The sequence below is a fragment of the Nerophis ophidion genome, linkage group LG11, assembly GCF_033978795.1.
Source record: "Nerophis ophidion isolate RoL-2023_Sa linkage group LG11, RoL_Noph_v1.0, whole genome shotgun sequence".
In the NCBI taxonomy this organism is placed as follows: Eukaryota; Metazoa; Chordata; class Actinopteri; order Syngnathiformes; family Syngnathidae; genus Nerophis; species Nerophis ophidion.
This window is the reverse complement of record NC_084621.1, coordinates 43,201,978-43,225,903: the sequence shown is the minus strand read 5'-3', so window position 1 is coordinate 43,225,903 and position 23,926 is coordinate 43,201,978. Positions and strand designations below refer to the sequence as shown.

Genomic DNA, 23,926 nt, shown 5'->3' with positions numbered 1-23,926 from the left:
TCGGGTCGCAAAATTCCGGGAATATTCAAAGTTGGAAACTTTCCATGGGCATTAACGGAAATATATGGGAATTAATGGAAAATGAATGGGAATAAACATTGAATGCAACATTCTAGATCTTGCAACATGATTATGAGCTAAAACAACCTGATTTAATACAAATTCAGTCGAATTTCAACCCTGCACCGTGCATTCCTCCATCACATGCCCAGATAATTCCCAGCATGCTACTACACACTACAACAGGGTTATTGAGGCCACACTAGTATTTGAGTCCAAGGACTTCATCCAGTCAGGTACGTGTGGATGATATTACTGCGGTAAATATATTTTGTCGAAGGTATTTAAGTTTAATAGAGGTGTAATTGCTTTTTACTCTATGACTGTAAACTACTCCAGCAGACTTCCACTCAAGCTAGCTAACTAGCTGTTCCTGTACTAGTTAAATAATTTTGCCGCCAAGATCTCTAGCTAGCTAGGTTTATGTACCACCACAGTCTCATAATGAATCGAAAGTATTTCTCCGTTAGCCATGATGCTAGTTTTCTCTATGTTAAATCCCATTCATTTTTTTTATATTATTAGTTTTTTTAAATTATCAATCCAACAAAACAATAAACAACAATACCAAAATAATGCAATTCCAATTCCAAACCCAGCAACATTCAGAATAGCAATAAACAAAGTAATTGAGAGGACACACAAACATGACACAAAACAATCTAAAAGCAGTCAAACAAAAATGAATATTATCAACAACAGTATAAATATTAGTAACAATTTCAACATAGCAGTGATTAACCATCCCCCATTGACATTATAATTACAGACATTTATAAAAAAAAAAGTAATAATACAATTTAAAAAAGGAACAGTAGTGTCACAGTAGCTTACACTTGCATCACATCTCATAAGCTTGGCAACACACTGTGTCCGATATTTTCACAAAGATAAAATAAGTCATATTTTTGGTTCATTTAATATTTAAAACAAATTTAAATATTGGATCCCATATTCCAATATATGACTTATTATTATCTAAACCAGTGGTTCTCAAATGGGGGTACGCGTACCCCTGGGGGTACTTGAAAGTATGCCAAGGGGTATGTGAGATTTTGTAAAAATATTCTAAAAATAGCACAAATGTAAAAATCCTTTAGAAATATATTTATTGAATAATACTTCCAACAAAATATGAATGTAAGTTCATAAACTGTGAAAAGAAATCCAACAATGCAATATTCAGTGTTGACAGCTAGATTTTTGTGGACATGTTCCATAAATAATTTCTTTTTTTGTGAAGCAATGTTTAGAATTAAGTTCATGAATCCAGATGGATCTCTATTACAATCCCCAAAGAGGGCACTTTAAGTTGATGATTACTTCTATGTGTAGAAATCTTTATTTATAATTGAATCACTTGTTTATTTTTCAACAAGTTTTTATTTTTTATTTTTTTCCCCCCACAATTTAATAAATCAAAAACTGATGACATAGTGCTGTATTTTACTTTTTTATCTCTTTTTTCAACCAAAAATGCTTTGCCCTGGGTAGGGGGTACTTGAATTAAAAAAAAGTTCACAGGGGGTACATCACTGAAAAAAGGTTGAAAACCACTGATTTAAAGTAAATGCAGTTTTTTCTACTGATATCAAATCCCATTCATTTATGATCTGTAAAGTTCAACTAGCAAATACTAAATCAAAAATGTGTATTTTCCTCTTCCTTCTGTTTTGCTAGCCATTTTGTTGTCATACAAGAATGTAGGTTATAGTTTTACTTAGCATGCTGATTGAGTGTTCATATATTCATCGAGCCTATTTCTATTCATTTGTCCATCAGTAAGATATTTTTAAAGACTACTCCAATTATTTAGCTGACTATTTACTGTATATCTATGTGTGGCATTGCATTGGTGTTTTACAAGCTTCTCATCTTATCCTACAGAATAAGAAGGACGGTGTCCAACTTTGAATGATCAAAAAATGTTCAGAATTTCCAAACTTCCTGTGGTAAATTTGCGGAAAGTTTCTGGAAATTTACCGGAAACTTTCCACCCCTTTGCAACCCTAGATGTGACTCCCAACAAGACTACCTCACACAGTGAAAACTGATACTGTGTATGTATGAAGTACCATAAAAGGTAAAAACACAACCAACCATTAGGAATGGGCGATCGGACTTAAAATTTACAGTATATTGCAATATATATTGCAGCCTCCTGCAAGAACAATATATATATCACAATAAATGTTTTCGTATGTACAAACCCCGTTTCCATATGAGTTGGAAAATTGTGTTAGATGTAAATATAAACGGAATACAATGACTTGCAAATCATTTTCAACCCATATTCAGTTGAATATGCTACAAAGACATTTTTTTTGCAAATAATCATTAACTTTAGAATTTGATGCCAGCAACACGTGACAAAGAAGTTGGGAAAGGTGGCAATAAATACTGATAAAATTGAGGAATGCTCATCAAACACTTATTTGGAACATCCCACAGGTGTGCAGGCTAATTAGGAACAGGTAGGTGCCATGATTTGGTATAAAAACAGCTTCCCAAAAAATGCTCAGTCTTTCACAAGAAAGGATGGAGCGAAGTATACCCCTCTGTCCACAACTGCGCGAGCAAATAGTCAAACAGTTTAAGAACAACATTTCTCAAAGTGCAATTTCAATACATTTAGGGATTTCAACATCTACGGTCAATAATATCATCAAAAGGTTCAGAGAATCTGGAGAAATCACACCACGTAAGCGGCATGGCCGGAAACCAACAGTGAATTACCATGACCTTCGATTCCTCAGACGGCACTGTATGAAAAACCGACATTAATCTCTAAAGGATATCACCAAATGGGCTCAGGAACACTTCAGAAAACCACTGTCACTAAATACAGTTCGTTGCTACATCTGTAAGTGCAAGTTAAAGCTTTACTATGCAAAGCAAAAGTCATTTATCAACAACATCCAGAAACGCCGTCAGCTTCTCTGGGCCCGAGATCATATACAGTAAGAGTGACTGATGCAAAGTGGAAAAGTGTTCTGTGGTCTGACAAGTCCACATTTCAATTTTTTTTGAAAATATTCGACATCGTGTCATCCAGACCATAGGGGAAGCGAACCATCCAGACTGTTATCGACGCAAAGTTCAAAAGCCAGCATCTATGATGGTATGGGGGTGCATTAGTCCCCAAGGCATGGCTAACTTATACATCTGTGAAAATACCATTAATGCTGAAAGGTACAAACAGGTTTTGGAACAATATATGCTGCCATCTAAGCGTCGTATTATTTCAGCAAAACAATGCCAATGCCACATTCAGCACGTGTTACAAAAGCGTGGCTTCGTAAAAAAAAATTCCGGGTATTTTCCTGGCCCGACTGCAGTCCAGACCTGTCTCCCATCGAAAATGTGTGGCGCATTTTGAAGTGTAAAATACGACAGCGGAGACCCCGGACTGTTGAACGACTGAAGCTCTACATAAAACAACAATGGGAAAGAATTCCACTTTCAAAGCTTCAAAAATTAGTTTCCTCAGTTCCCAAACGTTTATTGAGTGTTGTTAAAAGAAAAGGTGATATAACACTGTGGTGAACATGCCCTTTCCCAACTACTTTGGCACGTTTAGCAGCCATGAAATTCTAAGTTAATTATTATTTGAAAAAAAAAAATAAATAAAGTTTATGAGTTTGAATATCAAATATCTTGTCTTTGTAGTGCATTCAATTGAATATGGGTTGAAAAGGATTTGCAAATCATATTCCGTTTGTATTTACATCCAACACAATTTCCCAACTCATATGGAAACAGGGTTTGTAAATGATAATAGAAAAAACAGGTTACAAAGGCTCCTAATTTAGCTGCTGACATACTGGTAACATATTGTTTCGGATGTATTTTTTTGTTAAAATTATTATTGATCTACTTTCTAATTTACTGTTGATATATGGTTGTTTTCTCTTGTTACATCCATTCCACATGTATATTCAAATGTAATAAGAACTTATTATTTTGTTGTTTGGATACTTTACATTAGTTTTGGGTGAAACTACACATTTGGGTAACGATCCAATACCAAGTAGTTACAGTACAGGGGCAATATTGGTCATACCAATGCTGATACTGAAACTTTAAATATTAAAGATCTGTGAAATATTAAATTTTAAATCACAGCTGAGATCTGAAAAAACACAGAATATGTAGTAATATCAAAAATATTGCCATATTCCCTTTTTAATAAACTTTCAAATAACGACAGTAGCGCAAAATTTCTTACTAAAAGCAAAAACTATAATTGGCTCCTTTTTCCTTAGCTCAACAACAACAGTTTTTTTTTAATGGTTGATACTGTAGTATCGACTAGGGCTGCGAATCCTTGGGTGTCCCACGATTCGATTCAATAGCGATTCTTGGGGTCGCGAGTCGATTATATATCAATTTTTTCGATTCAATGCGATTCTCGATTCAAAACGATTTTGTATTCATTCAATACATAGGATTTTCAGCAGGATCTACCCCAGTCTGCTGACATAGTAGCAGAGTAGTAAATAAAAAAAAAAAAAAAGCTTTTATAATTGTAAAGGACAATGTTTTATCAACTGATTGCAATAATGTAAATTTGTTTTAACTATTAAACGATCCAAAAATAAGACTTATTTTATTTTGTGAAAACATTGGACAGTGTGTTGTCAAGCTTATGAGATGTGATGCAAGTGGAAGCCACTGTGACACTATTGTTCTTATTGTTCTTTTTTTTTATTTTTTATAAATGTCTAATGATATTGTCAATGAGGGATTTTTAATCACTGCTATGCTGAAATTATAACTAATACTGATACTGTTGTTGATAATATTCATTTTCGTTTCACTACTTTTGGTTTGTTCCGTGTCGTGTTTGTGTCTCCTCTCAATTGCTCTGTTTATTGCAGTTCTGAGTGTTGCTGGGTCAGGTTTGGTTTTGGAATTAAATTGCATTGTTATGGTATTGCTGTGTATTGGTCTGTTAGATTGATAAAAAAATAAAAATAAAATAAATACATTTTAAAAACAAAAAAAATTAAAATTGAATTTTTAAAAAATGAGCATTAATTCTGAATCGCACAACGTGAGAATCTCGATTCGTATTCGAATCTATTTTTCCCCACCCCCCTAGTATCGACCATTACGTGATACTATATTTAGTATTGTGACTGTCGATCATTGTATCTATCTGCCCCACCCGTATAATTTCAGGAGCTTTAGCTTAGAAGTTAGTTATGTTTTGTTTTTTTATCCCCCTGGAGTGTAGTGTAGTATGTTTAGCTATTCCCTGTCTTCTCGTCCTCCAGTGATAATGCCACATGTAGGATTTGTGATTTAGGAGCCGCACTGTTGAGGACGTTGTTTTCACTTGTTACTGTCGAATTTGCGAGACACAGCTAGAATGTGTCACCATGTTTTTTTTTGTCCTGTTCAGCCATTCAGGGTAATTATATTGTTAATGTAGATGACCAAAACTGCTGTACAGATTTTGTTTTTACAAAAGAGAAGTATGGAATACTTCCATCCATTGATTTTCTACCGCTTATTCCCTTTTGGGGTCGCGGGGGGCGCTGGCGCCTATCTCAGCTACAATCGGGCGGAAGGCGGGGTACACCCTGGACAAGTCGCCACCTCATCGCAGGTATGGAATACTTCTCTTGTTGCTTTATTTGTATTTGACACATTGATTAATTTAATGTTTGTCGCTGCTGGAGTAGAGCAAGAGGGCATAGAAAGAAGAAAAAAACAAAGACAGAGGGGGGGAAATTGCAGGGACAAGTGGGGGATAAGACAGAGAGACAACAACAAGAGAACAACGTCAGCAAATATGATATGTACAAATATAATATGAAAAGTGATAGCAACTAAGCAGTTAGTGAAGACACAGAAATGACAATGAACATTATTTCACTACAAATGGAGCATTAAAAACACCAGAAGAAATGGCACTATTGGAAACGAATAATAATAATGACCTATATCATCAACAATACAATTTTTTCAAATGCAAAAATACATATGTGTAGTGAAAACACGAATTACAAAAGAAAGCAGATAAATGGTGGTGGAAGAAAGAGACATACGTTCGATGAAACGTGTAACATGCATCTGTTTGACCAATACCATAGTCAACTCAAAGGTACATTTAGTACATTATTACATTACTTCATAAAACTACTGTAATTTATTGTACTACATTTTTTTATTGTTTTTTTTTTTTATACAATATTGCTTGAGTCATAGCAAAGACTATAAAAATGGGCCCCTTTACCTCCCTGCTTGACACTCAGCATCAAAAGTTGGAATTGGGGGTTAAATCACCAAAAATGATTTCCGGGGGCGGCCACCGCTGCTGCTCACTGCTACACTCACTTCCCAGGAGGTGATCAAGGGTGATGGGTCAAATGCAGAGAATAATTTCGCCACACCTAGTATATGCGTGACAATCATGGGTACTTTGACTTCATATAAAAGTTTGTGTTTATTTTTAAAAGACTCCATACATGTAGAAATGGTGCTGTTTTGGGGGTTGGGTGTGATGGGACAAGCACTAGAGATGTACGATAATATTGGCCTGCCGATATTATCGGCCAATAAATGCTTTAAAATGTATTATCGGAAATTATCGGTATCGGTTTCAAAATGTACACAGCGCCAATAAACCTTAAAGGCACTTCCTTTGCGTGCCGGCACACTCACATAATATATGCGGCTTTTACACACACACACACAAGTGAATGCAAGGAATACTTGGTCAACAGCCATACAGGTCACACCGAGGGTGGCCGTATGAACAACTTTACCACTGTTACAAATATGCGCCACACTGTGAACCCACACCAAACAAGAATGACAAACACATTTCGGGAGAACATCTGCACCGTAACACAACATAAACACAACAGAACAAATACCCAAAACCCCTTGCAGCACTAACCCTTCCAGGACGCTTCAATACACACCCCCGCTACAACCAAACCTCGCCCCCACACACACACACACACCTTTGGACTGAAGCTGTGTGCCTTCATTGTTTTTGTAGCTGTTGTAAATAATGCACTTTGTGAAAGTCAAGGTATGGTATTTCCCATAGTTGTAATGGGTATCAGGATTATCTCAGGGAGCGCATGTCCCAAATTCCAAGCTGTTTTGAGACAAGTTAAAAAAATAATGCACTTTGTGACTTCAATAATAAATATGGCACTGCCATGTTAGCAATTTTTTTCATAACTGGAGTTGAAGTTGTTCTCTTATGTTGGAAAACCTTGTTTTTGATTGATTGATTAAAACTTGTATTATTAGATTGCACAGTACAGTACATATTCTGTACATTTCACCACTAAATTGTAAAATACAGCACTATGTCATCAGTTTCTGATTTATTAAATTGTAACACAGAGCAAAATATTGCTCATTTGTAGTGGTCTTCCTTGAACTATTTGAAAAAAGATATATATAAAAAAAAAAAAACTTGTTGAAAAATAAACAAGGGTTTCAATTATAAATAAAGAATTCTACACACAGAAGTAATCATCAACTTAAAGTGCCCTCTTTGGGGATTGTAATAGAGATCCACCTGGATTCATGACCTTAATTCTAAACATTTCCTCACAAAAAATAAATTATTTATGGAACATGTCCACAAAAAATCTATCTGTCAACACTGAATATTGCATTGGTGCATTTCTTTTCACAGTTTATGAACTTACATTCATATTTTGTTGAAGTATTATTCAATAAACATATTTATAAAGGATTTTTGAATTGTTGCTATTTTTAAAAAATCTCACGTACCCCTTGGCATACCTTCAAGTACCCCCATATGAGAACCACTGGTTTAATGCATCCAGCGGGGCATAACAACTAAATTAAGCATAATAACGTGTTAATTCCACGACTGTATATATAGGCATTGGTTGATATCGGAATCGGTAATTATGAGTTGGACAATATCGGAATATCGGATATCAGCAAAAAAGCCATTATCGGACATCTCTAGCATCTCTGATTTCAATTTATCTCAATAGGAGATTTTTATTCAAAGTAAAAGTATTTTGAGTTAAAGGCCTACTGAAATTAGATTTTCTTATTCAAACAGGGATAGCAGGTCCATTCTATGTGTCATACTTGATCATTTTGCGATATTGCCATATTTTTGCTGAAAGCATTTAGTAGAGAACATCGACGATAAAGTTAGCAACTTCTGGTGCTGATAAAAAAACCTCGCCTTTACCGGAAGTCGCAGACGATGACGTCACAAGGGTGAGGGCTCCTCACGTCCTCACATTGTTTTTTTAATGGGAGCCACCAGCAGCAAGAGCTATTCGGACCGAGAAAACAACAATTTCCCCATTATTTCAGCGAGGATGATAGATTCGTGGATGATGATATTGATAGCGAAGGACTGGAAGAAAAAATAAAAAATAAAATAAAAAGCGACGGCTCCGGGCGGCGGCGGTGTGAGCGTTTCAGATGTAATTAGACACATTTACTAGGATAATTCTGGAAGATCCCTTATCTGCTTATTGTTTTAATAGTGTTTTAGTGAGATTGTAAAGACATACCTCGAGGTCGGATGGCTGCGGTGAACACGCAGTGTCTCAGAGAGAAGCAGAGGAGCCAAGCTCACAGCTGCCTTTTAAACAGCTACTGCAGGAGGACGAATAATCCAATGATGTCTCCGGTAAGATATATATATCACAATTTTCCCATCCAAAAACCTGCTGGTTGACGTAGAGAAACATGTTCGCTTGACCGCTCTGTGTTAAAAATAAAGAAACACCGACTGTGTCTCGGTGCTAAAGACAGCTGCAATACACCGCTTTCCACCAGAAGCATTGTTTTTATAGTCTCCATTATTAATTGAACAAATTGCAAAAGATTCAGCAACACAGATGTCCAAATTACTGTGTAATCATGCGATGAAAAGAGAAGACTTTTAGCCATAACTGGTGCTGAGCTAATATTTCCTGACAGTCCGTAAAGTCATCATTCTGCGACGTTTTCAACAAGAAACTCCGCGGGAAGTTTAAAATTGCAATTTAGTCAACTAAACCGGCCGTATTGGCATGTGTTGCAATGTTAATATTTCATCATTGATATATAAACTATCAGACTGCGTGGTCGGTAGTAGTGGGTTTCAGTAGGCCTTTAAGAGCTACATCACATAACCAATTGTACTCGTAAGTTGAGGAAATAGTCATCTGTTTCAAACAAACACAATTTAAACTCAGAGCAAAATAAAACGTGACCTGTACTATGAACACACAACATTTATCCCAGAGTGATGAAATAACGCCTAATCGCCAACACTGACACTGAAACAAAAAGGAATGAGGACGTTCACACAAGGTTACTTACATGTTAGTGGCATAACCACTGGCTTGGTCATGTCCATCTTCAGAGGATCACTCATTGCTTTCCTGGGGTTGAAACCTTTGATTTTTTTCTTCATCTTTTCTTCATTTGGGACTTGATCTTTATTGGTGCTCAGTGTCAACTCTGACTGAGTTTTCGGACCCTCGTCCGCTTTCATCGTTTCTGTGTTTTCGGCGGGTTCTTTCCCCTCTGCTTGTTGAAGTAATTTATCTGCGGATGTTTCATTTGTTAGATTCATATTTGTGTCTTCCATTGGAAGATGCCATGGCTCCTTTTCAACCGACTGCTGTTCTTTTGCACCTGTTTCAGTTGATGCTGACTCAGTGGAGCTGGTCTCATTGTCCAGTGTGGTTTGGGTCCTCAGGGGGTTTGGTCCACTGTCCTCCTGGGCTGGGCTCTGCATGGCTTCTCAGCTGCACTTGTTCACAAGTTTCTGGGAATCAAGACACCACAGATACAAGCAAAATAGCACACATATTAAGCCATTCCGGTAAGAAATACATTGCAATGGCTAGTGTGTGTGTGTCCTTTGTTTTCCAGATGGCCAAGTAGGCAGGAGTATGAATAGGATACTGCATTTGGATTACAAAAGACAAGTGATGGAGATGGGAGTGCAGCTGCCGGTTGTCTGCTGTGACCTAAATTCACCATATTTGTGTTAGTGGACTAAAAATACAAATAATGTACAAAGAAACATTACATACACTGATGTGATAGCATTGTTAGCATACATTCGGTGATATATAATGCGATAAGTCAAGCTACAAATCGCTAGAATACTGCAAACAAATGTATCCGCGTTGTATATATGTGCATATATTTTAAAATGTTAAATTAGGACGTAATTCGCGTGTTACCTGCGCGGGTTAGTCCATAAAATCATCACAGTAGCAGTTCACACAAAGCAAAGCGTCCTGTGTCGCCGAAGCGGCGGACATTGTGACGTCACGACGGGGAATCAGCTCATTGAGGGGAGGGGCACTCTTGTGCAGAGATATTGTGGGCCAAACCGCATTACCGCCACCTAACGGACAGGAATGTGAAGTGTTGGTCATTTAAAATGTTGCTGTTGCGTTTGTGTGATTCCAATAATCATGTCAGATTATTCATGTCTAAAAAAGACAATACACACACACAGACATACATTTATATATATATATGTATATATGTTACCATACATATGTTCAAAAATGAAATACAAACGTATACATTGCATTTTTTTAAATGACTAAATAATTAGGATGATTTTGAATAAATAAAAAATGTTTTGCACGATTACATGTATAATACCATGTCATATATATACATATATATTATTTACAAATATATTACACAATAGTGGAATATTTATTGCAATCTGAATAATATTCAGAACCTTTTTTTTAAATGATCAAATATGGATGGAACAGGGTGTTTGGAAGAATTTAAATCTTGAACAAAAACCACATTGCAAAATCTTTTATGGCAATAATTTTTCATGTTTTATACTATTCTGAGAGAAACAATATCTTTTTTTAGACAGTAATTACTCTGAACCATAAATGTTTATAGTTGTCGTTTCCTATGTACTGTATAAAAGGTTTTAAATAGTTTATGAAATATTTTAAATGCATTTTTTGTAATAACACGTTGGTTTCTTGAAATGTTTTGTATTTTGTAAATATCATACCACTCTTTTAGTCATACAAACACTAAAGAAACGACTTTTTGGTTACAATTGATGCATTTATTGCACCTACCATCTTAATCTTATATGAACAGCATCAAAGTCCTCAAGTAAACCACTGAGGACATAGTAAAAAAAAAAGTTTTTTCTAAAATATACAAATTCAAAATATTGATTCATAATTTGTGCTTAACCACTCATTATTTACCTCTGAAAACACACAAACTATCGTAAAGAGATCTTTTATTTTGCACGTACTGGTCAATATGGCAGACATTTTGGGAAGACAGATGTTATATTACAGAACAAAAAGTGTAAGGCTTAGATAACATTTCACCTGAAACCAAACAATTAAATAATACTAAAGGAAACAATTAGTAAAATATCAAAAGAAAGAAAAGCAAGCATGTTCTTATTCTTGAAACATATTTACTGGTATAGCCAATAATTTAAAAAACGTTTTTTGAAGTACAGTTTATGACAAGTTAGATTTCATTCATTTCGTTTTGAAACTCATTGTTGGTCAAATCTCTGAAATGTAAAACAAGTTAAGTTCATCCCTCCATTTCATGTAGAAAAGGCACCTCTCCAGTAGCATGTTTGATATAATGCAAATGAAGATGAGACACATCATCAAAGCCCATGTCGCATTCAAAACACTCCCATTCCCAGTACTTATGATACGACCTGCGTTGCTTTTGCTCCGGTTTGTCGCCGCCATTGTGAACTGGCAAAGTTTGCGCTTCTACTTCTACTCCTGGATGACAAACTAGAGATGTGGACAATTTGGGGGGCTTGTGCAAAGGCTCCCCACAATCAGAGTGGTCAGAATGAGCAAACTCTTCATCCTCACACAGCTCTCTGGCTTTGTCAAGGCTCCCCGGCTCCGTTCCCGACTCCGTCCCCGGCTCCGTCCCCGGCACCGTCCCCGGCTCCGTCCCCGGCTCCGTCCCCGGCTCCGTCCCCGGCTCCGTCCCCGGCTCCGTCCCCGGCCCCGCCCCCGTCCCTGGTTCAAGCACTTGATTTGGAATAGACACATTTCCATTTTTCATTTCATTTTCATCAATGGCTGCCTTTTTGAGACGTGGTGAATAATGGTTACTTATGTGATCGCTGAGCAGGGATGAGGTGAGATAGCGTTTGGGGCAAACATTGCACTTGTAATTCCCCATATGGTCTCTTTGCAGGTGTTTATCAAGAAATTCCTCTTGTCTAAACCCTTTGGCACAGGTGAGACACCAAAATGGCCGGGTTTTATGGAGATCTTCATGAGTCACCCACGAACTGACAGACTCAAAGTTCTTGTTGCACTGCTCACACCGGTACACGTCGTGTAGTCTGTGGGTTAACAGGTGACCTTGCAAACGAGTTTTTCTGTAGAAGCCCATTCCGCAAATCGGGCAGTCGTACGTTTGGGCGGTGTCGCCGTGCAAGCTTTTGATTGTAGAGGGCCGCTTCTTATGCAGCTGCAAATGCTTTCGATAAGATAGCAGATACGCGTATCCTTTCCCACAAATGTTGCACCTGTGGACCGTCTTCATGGAGTTGGAACTTTCTTGCTGCACTTGACAGTCAGCTTCCATCTCCTGGTCATTCTGCACCTCCCCCACTTTTCTCAAGACCTCCACAGATGACGGCCTCGGTCTGTACATCTGCGAAAAGTTCAACTTTATCCTGTTGGCTAGAAATAGTGAGAAAATGTATGATTAAAAGACTGAATTTTACAAAGATTTGAGAATTTGCTTAGAGAAAAAAAGGTATGAAAGAGATATTTACGCACATTTAGTTGAAGAAGATATCTCTTTGCTCACAGATGATAGATTTGCATTAGTCAGAAGGTTTAGAACTCTGTTAAACTCTAAAGCACATGTCCAGAAACTCAATCTTTAGATCCTCAAGGACTACATGATTTGTTTTTTATCTTATCCAACAATATGAATAGAAATCGATTTTTTGCATCTTTTTTCTTAATCTATTCGCCCAATGTGGCTTAAACTAAAACGAACACAATGTATCCCACTAAGCATCCACCATACAATCAACACCGGTTTGTTTGAATTGTTCAGTAAAACAACTGCAGTCCAACAATAACAGTTGACCATCTATTCAAACCAAATATATGACAAAAAAAATGTCTGTCATTATTAAACGCGGCCCATGATTACATCTCAAGTAAAAATCTGAATGTGATTCAAATAAAACAGCACCGTCCCCCATAAAGTACAGCAGCTGTCGGTAATGCTCCTTGAACACTTATTTTACTAAAAAAAAAAAAAAAAAAAAAGATAAATAAAAAAAATTTCAAATACTGTTAAGGATGAAAAAGTGTGAATTCATTACACAAGCCACTAATTCAGGCTAAAGCAGATCAATTTATTATATTGTCAAAAACAGCAAGTTAACATATAGTGAGAGGCATCAGTCACCTAAGAAAAAGGCTTCATTAATAGATATTTCTCCAAAATAAGTGCAACTAAGCCATTCTAAATGAATACAAGTGCCACAGTCTTTTTAAGCAATAAATAACTTTTCTACAACATAGAAATAAACCATGACAAAGAAAAAGGTCATGAGCTTAGTAGTCAGTTCATGCAAAAACATTGTACATATTAGTGTTTTGCGACAGGCCTTTTTGACTGGGTTTTATCCAACATTTCTCTGGTAATTTAACCAAAACTAAGATACCAGTATTTTTTTTCTGATCTTCAACAGAGCATAAAATGATCCAGATGAGCATAAATATATTTAATGTATATCTATTTTTAGATGCATACGCTTAGCTGAAACGCATTCATTTTTTCAAGTAAATGTTTTCATGACGTGTTTAAAAGGGGACATTGTGTAGGTCATAGAACATTAAGACACTACTAAATCCAGTGTAAAGATACGCTTCAAAGGACAACAACATATAAGACAAATATGATAACGTAAGTTAGGACTAAAAATAACTTTGATCAAAAGGACAGACAAACACAAAGAAACATTAAGGTTTACATGTAATTTACATTTAGTTTGTCACTTTTTCTTTTTTATAACACACCCTGGGCGTGTTTAATGTAGTGCTGGTGCAAATCAGTTTTATGACTAAAAGTAGCTTAAGATTCAAGACAAGTAAGGTTGCCCTGAGTCTCCAGAGAAGGCAGGAGCACGGCCATAGTTCGTCCCTCTGTCATCACCAACAGATGCAAGGTGATGGTCAGTGGGGTCCTGTAAGTCACTGACTACCATTAGAGGATTAGCAAAATTACATGCATCACCTTGACAATGTGAACATGTTCGGTTTGGTAATGTGGATGGTGAAAAAAATTAATTATCTATTGGTTTGAGGGACCTCGAAGTCAAAGCAGCACTGAGGCGCAATCTAACCTCGTTGGGGAGCCGCAATCGCACCTGATCATGCCAGGTGAGGTGTTGCTGCAGCTGATTCTCAGTCCAGAAGGCATTGCAGCACAAAGCACAGCAGAAAGGCCGGCTCTTTGCCCTAGTCTTGTGACTTACTAACTGCCCTTCAGTCTGGAAAGCTTTACCGCATTTCCCACATTTGTAGAGACATTTACCAGTGGGCTCTGATAGGCGGCTAAAGGGAAGCGAGATATCAGCTAAGGCCTCAGGGGCTTGGACTTCCGTTTTAAATTCTGGACGTAGTTTACGGTCCTTGACAGCAGTGCTGCACTGCAGACCACACTGAACTTTTATGGCAGAACTCAAAGGAGGGGCATCTAATCCAAGGTTTTTCTCGCCAACAACACTGATTGTCACTTTGGATGCTTGAGTTTGAGCATCCACTGTAATCTTAGGTGTGTCTTTTGCAATCTCTGGGTGGGCTTGCAATTTGTGGGCACAAAGGCCTTTGGGTGTGGAAAAGCTCACAGAACAGAGGGGACACTGGTGCATTTTTGAAGTCAGCATAGAGGTGGGTTCACAGTCATCTAAAACCACCTGGTTAACTGATTTGAGGGAGGTAACGCCTTCCTGGGTACCTGTATCGTCACTTAAAAGTAGCCTTTCTGGACACAATAAGTCACATTGGGTGTCACTTTTGGGGCTATTTACGTGTTGTGTACTCATGTGGTGGTCCTGCAGCCAGTAGTTAGAAAACTTTTCTTTAGAGTGCCATCTTTTGTGGGAGCCAAGGGCAGAGTTGGATATAAATCGCTTCCCACATTCAATGCACGGAAATGGAAAGTCTTTCCTTAACTCTTCTTCACTACGCAAAGAGGATAATGTCGCATAAGCTTTATTTTTGTAGCCCTTAGCATGAATTCTGTTATGCAAGTTTAAAGCCCCAACAACTGAAAAGCTTTTGTCACACTTTTTGCATTTGTATTTCAAATTACTGTTTGTTTCTAAGTGGCATGTAGTATTTGGACTTTCACTGTGTAGCTCCTCTGTGTCTATTTCTTTCTTTTTAACAGTGATATGCGGTAACCTTACGGAGCTTTCTTCCATTAAATTATCATTTAGTCTTTCGGTCTGACAATTTGATGTTTGGCATTCTTTTTTAATGCAAATCTTTTGGTGAGCTCGCAAAGAGGCCTTGGTTTTGAAATAGGTCAGGCACAAGACACACTGGATGACCTCCTGTGAGGATCTAGGTGGTGAAGGTGAATGCCCACTCTCATAACCGTGGTACTTCATATGAAACTTAAGGGCTTTGGCCCGGGAGAACAGCTTACCGCATTCGGTGCAGCTGTACGTATTCTTTTGCAGCTGCTCTACCTGGTGCTGAAAAGACTTAGTAGGTGGTGGTAGGTGTTCGTTATGCACAACCTGGTGCCTGAGGAGGCTGGATAACAGACGGAATGATCTGTTGCAGATGTCACACTTGTGGTTTCCATTTTCATGTATGCGCATGTGCAACGTCATAATGCCCTTGTGACGGAATTTTCTACCACAAACTGTACATGTGACTTTATTGCTGGTGCGAGAACGCCCACGGTGCATTGGCTGTGCAATGCCTGTCCTTAGCCTCACATCGACACATTGACTTGGATTTTGCTTGTGATGAGAGTACGCTCCTAAAGACCAAAAACCCTTCCCACACTGCTCGCAATGGTGTATTTTAGGGCCGAGAAGTGTTTTCTTTGGATTGTACACTTTTATAACTGATATGTTCTGTTTTCTACGTGCAGAGTGGTTCATTGTGTGGCTTACCAAACTAGCTTTCTGTGAGCTAGATGTCACACAATCTTGGCATAACCATTGTTTTCTATTGGGCTGATCAACGATATGAGCAGACGAACATACAAAGTATACACCGCAGTTGTCACACGTCACACAATTTAATTGCTCTAGCTGGCTTAATTCCTGCTTCCTTTCTATTGTGGTATAACCTGCTGCGTAACTATTAGCTTCATTGTCACATGTGTAAACTTCCACGGACTGACCTTTCTTTCGTCTCCTCTCATGAACGTTGTGCCACATTAAGTGAGCCCGCAGAGATGACTCACTAGTAAACCACCGGTAACAATCTGGACAATCAATTCTTTCTGCCACCACTGTGTTTTCGGCTTCTGTCGTTGGGCGTTGTTCCTTGCCAGACTCAAGATCAACCTGTACAATTTTCAAGCCCAGCTCTGGTTGATTGGGAGCAGGGACGGTTTCGGCTAAGTCTTTAGCCTGTTGATCAGCTTCGCTGTCCAGCTCAAAATGAGAGTCTTGAACGGTCTCCTCCTCCGATTCACTGGCACTGATCACCAAGACGTTGAAATCCCCAGGTTCATAACTCTCCATATCTTCTTCATTAACAAGTGGGTCATCATCACTCTTAAGCCGAAGAACATTCTGTGCATCTGCTTGATATCTCAATATAGGTTCACCATGCAAAGCAATCTGCTGTTGTACCAGAGGTTTTTGCTTATCAGCCAATCCCTCGGTTTCTTTAAAATCCTTTGTGTGTTGACGCTGATGAGAGTGAAATGCTGACGGTCTAGAAAACTTGAGGCCACAGTCTTTACATTCAAGCGCCCTTTTCTGCACCTGGCCCACTTGGTGGAGAAATGACTTTGCCGGGGCCTCGCTGTGCACCGTGCGGAGGTGTCTAAAGTAGAAGGTTTGAGTCATAAACACTTTTCCACAGGTCTCACATGGAAATCGGTTTGCAGAGCCTTCTGCTCGGTTTTCATGCCATTTCTCATGGTTGAACCAAGCAAGATGGCCATGGAAAATCTTCTTGCAGTCCTTACAGTTATACACATTTTTCTTCTGCTTTACTTTAATTTCTATTTTAGAGCACTGGAGGGAGTGGCTGAATCGCTGGTGTGTTTTCAAGCCATTCAGAGAAGAAAAAGCTTTACCGCAAGTGCAACTGATAAGCTTCTCGGGAATAGCATAAGTCTGGTTTTCAACAGGCTTGGCTTCACCTGCTGTCTCAACTGGAGGAATAAATTCCTCTGAAGTCCTGTTTCGGGATTTGATTAATTTTCCTTCATGACAACGTCGGTGGGCATCAAGAGCAGACTGACGAGAATAACTCCGCCCGCAGGATTCGCACTGAAAGGACTTTTTCTTCAACTGCTCCAAGTCTTTAAATAGAGATTTTGACGCCTGAATGTGGCTCCGCTGATGATTGAGATAGTGTCCGAACATAAAATAGCTCTTGCCACATTCCTCGCATTGAAAGGTTGGCTTCGCCGCCCCTGAAATCGGCTGAGTGTCAAGGGGTTGACTGCGGTGGTTCTCCATGTGTAAGCGGAATTCACTCAAATCACCAAATGACTGTGAGCAGAAATTACAGTAACTTGTACTTTCTCCATCTTTGTCGGCATCATCCAAATCTTCCACTGGCTCTAAATACATTAGGCAGCTTCCGTCGGGGTGCTGATTGCGGTGCTCCAAGTAGCCTGCTTCTTCTTTAAAGGCCTCGCCACAATCTTGGCAACAAATTTTAGGCCCTAAAATTAGAGCAAATACAACAATTTAAAACAATATTAGATGTCAGGTCAAAAGATTTTTTTTTTTACAAATAACAGTGCGACTCACACCAATATAAAGCATTCTAAACTACAGGGCTAAGTGCTTGTTTTAGTTTTATGATCTAGCCATCCATCCATTTCCTACCGCTTATTCCCGAAACAAAGTCAAATATTTTTTTATCCGCCCATTAACAGTGGTGCTTTTTCATTAATCCAATCTAAAAGCCAACTGCACTAAACTTTGGGGAAATTTTGCCCATCATTTGTATGTTTTTTTACGCATTCTAATTCGTAATTATGGCATTTACAAGGTCGCTAACAATGCAGCTAATGGGAGTACTCTATTGTGTCCATAAACCCCTAAAAACCGACAGAAGATATGAACACCTCATCAGTCGGCATCACACAGAGGAGAGACATTGTGCGGTACGTGATTGTTTCATGTTTGTAGTTTGTATTTCTCATTTAGCAATTAGCAAATATTGCTGCTTGCAGAAGTCGCTTATCACGCATTATCTAAAACATGTAGCTCATCCTCCTTATTTTGAGGCTTAAAAAGATACGTTAAACATATAATCATTTGTCCCAAGGTAGCCATTGTTGTGCCTCATTAAGTTTGCCATGATTAGTAGAAGTTAGTAAGAGAAATATCAAAGGTTTTGATGCGTGTGAAATAAATGTGCCGCGGTGTCCGTCAAAGTAACAAAATACATAAATATTACATGTTATTATGAATGTGCCTGTTACTACATTACGTATATATTTAAACCATGTAAATAAAATAGAGGTTTTTGGATATTTTCAAGAGCGCTTGATATTAGAGAGCACTGTTGCTCATAGATGGCAACATATGTGGACAATATTGGAGACTAGGACCGTGAATCTTCGGGCACCACACAATTCGATTTGATTCTTGGGGGCAACGATACAATACAGAATCGATTCTCAATTCATAACGATTCACAATCAATACTTTTTTTTCCTAATAACATTGGGTGCCTGTTCTATGACCATCTACATTCCTCCATGAAATATTTAATCAGCTCTGATAAATGTATATATTATTTAAAAGAAAACTTTTTTTTTTTAAATAAAATTCCACCCAAACATTTACTTAAGTGGCTGGACAGGACAGATTTTGGAAAAAATAAATAAATAAATAAAATAAAATAATAATAATAATAATAATAATAATAATAATAATAATAATAATAATAATAATATATATATATGTTATTTTTGAATTGAGTTTTGATTTATTTTAATCAATTAAAAATTGTTACACATAAGAATCATTCAAAAATCAGAGACATACACATTTGTCCCACTCAAAAAGTATACCGTGGAAAAGAAAAATATTTAATGTTGCTTTCATTTTGGAAATGCAGCACATTGTCCTTCACTCAGCTGCTAAGACAGAGTTAATGACGTGTTGAATCATGCAACAGGCCATGTGTAAGGAACCCTGCCACAACTTGTTTATAAAGTCTTGCTGTTTGTTTACTGGGATAGTCATTCGTCCTGTATCTAATCACTAACTTTGTCAGTTTTTCAATAACCGCAACACTATCTAAAATGTTTTGTCATCTCATTGAATTGAACACGGGTTGTGAAGTGTCAACACGCTGAGTTGTCAGTGTGAAGATTGCGTATTAGTGTATTGTGAGAGGTATAACTCCTGATTATTTTTGGGGGGCAAGCTGTTGCACTAGAAAACAATATGTTGGAGAAGAACAAAGCGTGTTTATTTGACTTTATCTTTATTGGCCTAACAGTAAATCATGTTTTTTTTTTTTTACATAACTTGTGTTTTGTTCATGTCAAAAAGGAATTACTTCAAAAAACATTTCCATGACATGGCCCTTTGTTGATGTTTTATGGTGTATTTTACTCTGAAAATTCCACTGTTAATTTCTATATGAAATTTTTCTGCTCTAACTGTTGATGGATCTATCCCGATACAGCATGTACATGAGCATACATTTAGACTTAGACTTAAAGTACATGCAAATGTACACAAAATGTACATAACTTTAAAAAAAAAACAACATCAAAATGTAAAAATAGAGATAAAGGCATAATTTAAAAGAGTATTGTTAGACATTACTAATTACATGATGGAGTCACTTTTACGCCCCACCCCAACATTGTTTTACCTACCATAATGAATAATCTTCAATAGTCATGATTTCAATATTGATCAAAATAATTGATTATTATTTGTGCTATAAACGTGTAGCCACTATGTGTAGGACTAGATCTCATACAGGAACATTATTTTTCTCTATATGGACAAAAAGTGCAGTTACATCTTATGGCCATCAGGTGTCATCTTGCAAAATTCTTATATTTGTTTTTATTTGATTATCTCTAATGTCCATTAGGTGCCATCCTGCACAATTTTCACATGTATTTTTATTTAATTATGTTATTTGGTTTTCTGCCATATTACTTTGTTTATAATGCTTGTGTTGATTTTATAGGCACATTACATTTTTATTTGCGTTCCATGAAACAGTCTGAAAGTTTTTTTCTTCTACAAAGGAAATAATTTGGAATGTGTTGTGTTTTTTAAAATAAAACTTGGTTAAAATATTTTACAATAAGTATTTCCTTAAAATTTGGAGCATATAATCGCAATAAGAAATCTTCAAACCGTGACATCTGTAGTGTACTCACTATTGTCAGATACGGTGTTGTGAGGGCAAAATATGTTTTTTTGGGGGGATTGACCAATAATATCGGCCAATTGTATAGTATGTTTTCAGTCTTGAGATCCTTTTTACATTTCTATGCCAACAATGTGTATACTGCCTGACGTTACTGTTAAATAATGCTAACAGTAATTTATTTATGGACTTTAAAGACTTTTGGAGCCAGTGAACTACTCCGGGCTTGGCTAACCCGTACAAGGTAGCTTTTACATTGCCCTGGCCAATATTCGCTCCATTGACAAGAAAATAGACCATGTACACCAGGGGTGTCCAAAGTGCGGCCCGGGGACCATTTGCGGCCCGCAGCTAATCGTTTACCGGCCCGCCACACATTCTGCAAAAATTGCAAAATTGATAGTATTGCAAAAATAAAAAAACACATTTTAAAAAAGTGGAATGAGGTGAAATCTAATGCGAAAAAGTGGCAATATTGACACAAAGCGGCCATGCAGGCAGTTTTTTTTTCCTTTTGTCTTTATTTTCTTTTTTTTACATTGCTCAAAAAAAAAGGACAAAAAAATCTATGTTTAAAATGAATTATTACTTAAAAATTATCACTTAAAAATGTTTTATGTGGAAAAAATATTGCATATGTTGTGTGGTTGCCATATAAAAACATCAAAGTTTTGACAAAAGAGCATAAAACAAACAAAATAATAGTTCAAACTTAAAATCGATAGATACATCGGAAGTTGATCTAGAAATTTAAGTGTTAAAAATAAAAAAATAAAAACGGCGGCGATGACCAAGAAGAACGCGGAGTTGGAATATAATTACAACACTTTATGTACATATTTATATAATATTTACATATTTATATAATATGTAACTACAAACTCCATTCACAGACAGAGTTCTACTGCTTTTATGAGCGGTCACGCGAGTCAAAAGCCGGAAAATAAAAAATAAATAAATAATTTTTTTTCTTCTTCTTTTTTTAATTTTTATTTGTGGCGGCCGTAATTCTTTCGTGGCGGGCCGCAACAAATAAATGAATGTGTGGGAAACCCTGATATAATCAGACAAGATTGTTTTATTTCTCCTACAAAAAAGGAACTACAGTTTTTGTTCTTATTGGACACTTTGGCAACTCTAACATGAAAGTATGATTTCTATTAGGTGATGACGTCATATAACTACTCCCCCTACCACCATAACTGAAGGAAGATGGATGGATGGATGGATGGATAGATAGATAGATAGATAGATAGATGGATAGATGGATAGATGGATAGATGGATAGATGGATAGATGGATAGATGGATAGATGGATAGATGGATAGATGGATAGATGGATAGATGGATAGATGGATAGATGGATAGATAGATAGAGAGATAGAGAGATAGAGAGATAGAGAGATAGAGAGATAAAGAGATAGAGAGATGGAACTTTTTGGATTCTTTCAGGAGAGTTCCCTCAGGAAAATTAAAATATGTATATGTGCACTTCTATTGGAAACACTTTACATTACCTTACACTTATTGATGGATACGTATTAGTATAATACCATTGTTACACTATAAACATTTTTTTTACTTTTGTTTTAATTTTGCCACAGAGAGAGGATCTTAATGTTTATGTTAGGGCTGGGCGATATGGCCTTTTTTTAATATCTCGATATTTTTAGGCCATATCGCGTTACATGATATATATCTCGATATTTTCCCTTGGCCTTGAATAACACTTGATACATATAATCACAGCAGTATGATGATTCTATGCGTCTGCATTAAAACATTCTTGTTCATACTGCATTAATATATGCTCATTTTAAACTTTCATGCAGAGAGGGAAATCACAACTAAGTCAAATGACCAAACCTGTATTTATTTACCAGTTATTAAGCAATGGCATAAACGTTCATGTCGTTTCCAAAACAGAAAAAGCAAGATTGTCAGAGACATTTTAAGTGTCAAATAAAAATTAGCTGCATAATAGGAAATCAAATAGTGTTGGTCCTTCGCTATGTGGTAGGTTACTAAAGACGTTATTAAATTCTGTTGTTAACTATTTTTTTCATACGGTGTTGATCTGGAAATGTTTGCTTCGGCATTTTGATGGTGTGGGCGTTTGGCACCTAACGGAGATGATGACATGCGGAGTAAGCACTCTTCATTCTCTAGCAGGTGACTTTTCAAATGATGCTACATATTAGCAGTAATGCTACTTTTTATGGCAACTCTTTTGGCCCACACTTGACAAATTACGGTTGTCTGTTCGACATATTCCAGCTTAAAGCCAAACCACTGCCCGACGATGGACCCTCTGTTGTTTTTCTTGAGAATGAATTATTCCTTTATTCGCACCTTCTCTCTCTTGTATCACCACTCGCACGGCTGTGCTAGCATCACAGTTAACGTTACCCATGCTATCTCTCTGCTCCGTGAGGGCACATACGTATGTGACGTATGACGTGAGAGTATGTGACATGTGTAAGAAGGTGCTCTTGTCTGTGAGAAGGAGAGACGGGAAAGAGCCAGAAGAACCTGTAGTGTAATGCCAGCAGCTAAAAGCAACTGCATGAGAACAAACATTCGAATATCATGATATAGTTTTCTATATCGCACAGAGACAAACCCGCGATATATGGCCCAGCCATAGTGTGTTATTTGGTGAAGTGATAAAGGCAAATCTAATGGAAACACTTTATATTACCTTACACTTGTTGATGTATACATATAATTATAATGTCTTTGTTACACTTTAAAACATCTATTTTACTTTTATTGTAATTTTGCCACTGAGAAACATGATCTTAATGTTAATGTTCTTTGGTGAAGTGAAAAAGACTAGTAAGTCTAATTGTTTTACATTTTGCAGTCTTAATGGAAAGTTTAAATGACTCCAACGTGAAAGCATATTACCTCATGGCAAATTAGACAATAGTCATCTACCCCCACATTATATACAGTGGGGGAAAAAGTATTTAGTTAGCCACTGATTGTGCAAGTTCTCCCACTTAAAATGATGACAGAGGTCTGTAAGTTTCATCATAGGTACATTTCAACTGTGAGGGACAGTATGTGAGAAAAACCCTCCATGAATTCACATTGTAGGAATTTTAAAGAATTTATTTGTAAATTATAGTTTAAAATAAGTATGTGGTCTACCATTCAAAGCTCTCACTGATGGAAGGAGGTTTTGGCTCAAAATTTCACGATACATGGCCCCATTCATTCTTTTTTAACACGGATCAATCGTCCTGTCCCCTTAGCGGAAA

General features: G+C 37.1%; 2 protein-coding genes across 4 annotated transcripts in view; both read right to left on the bottom strand.

Moving 5' to 3' along the window:
• LOC133562148 (uncharacterized) overlaps positions 1–10,368 on the bottom strand; it is a 31,393-nt gene extending 21,025 nt beyond the window's left edge. For both annotated transcript variants that reach the window (XM_061916061.1, XM_061916062.1), the window contains exons 1-3: positions 10,269–10,368; positions 9,712–9,844; positions 9,394–9,621 (exon numbers count right to left, since the gene is read on the bottom strand). In XM_061916061.1, coding sequence (XP_061772045.1) covers positions 9,394–9,621; positions 9,712–9,814 — 331 coding nt within the window. In that variant the 5' untranslated portion in view covers positions 9,815–9,844; positions 10,269–10,368. The remainder of the gene's footprint in view (positions 1–9,393; positions 9,622–9,711; positions 9,845–10,268) is intronic.
• Positions 10,369–11,303: 935 nt separating this feature from the next.
• The window catches only part of si:ch211-261d7.6 (zinc finger protein 595), a 14,037-nt gene continuing 1,414 nt past the window's right edge, over positions 11,304–23,926 (bottom strand). Inside the window, exons 2-3 of one of the 2 annotated variants that reach the window (XM_061916060.1) lie at positions 16,465–17,970; positions 11,304–12,758 (exon numbers count right to left, since the gene is read on the bottom strand). In XM_061916060.1, coding sequence (XP_061772044.1) covers positions 11,632–12,758; positions 16,465–17,970 — 2,633 coding nt within the window. In that variant the 3' untranslated portion in view covers positions 11,304–11,631. Of the gene's footprint in view, positions 12,759–13,429; positions 17,971–23,926 lie in introns of those variants that run through there. The other variant, XM_061916059.1, reaches the window with a different exon arrangement.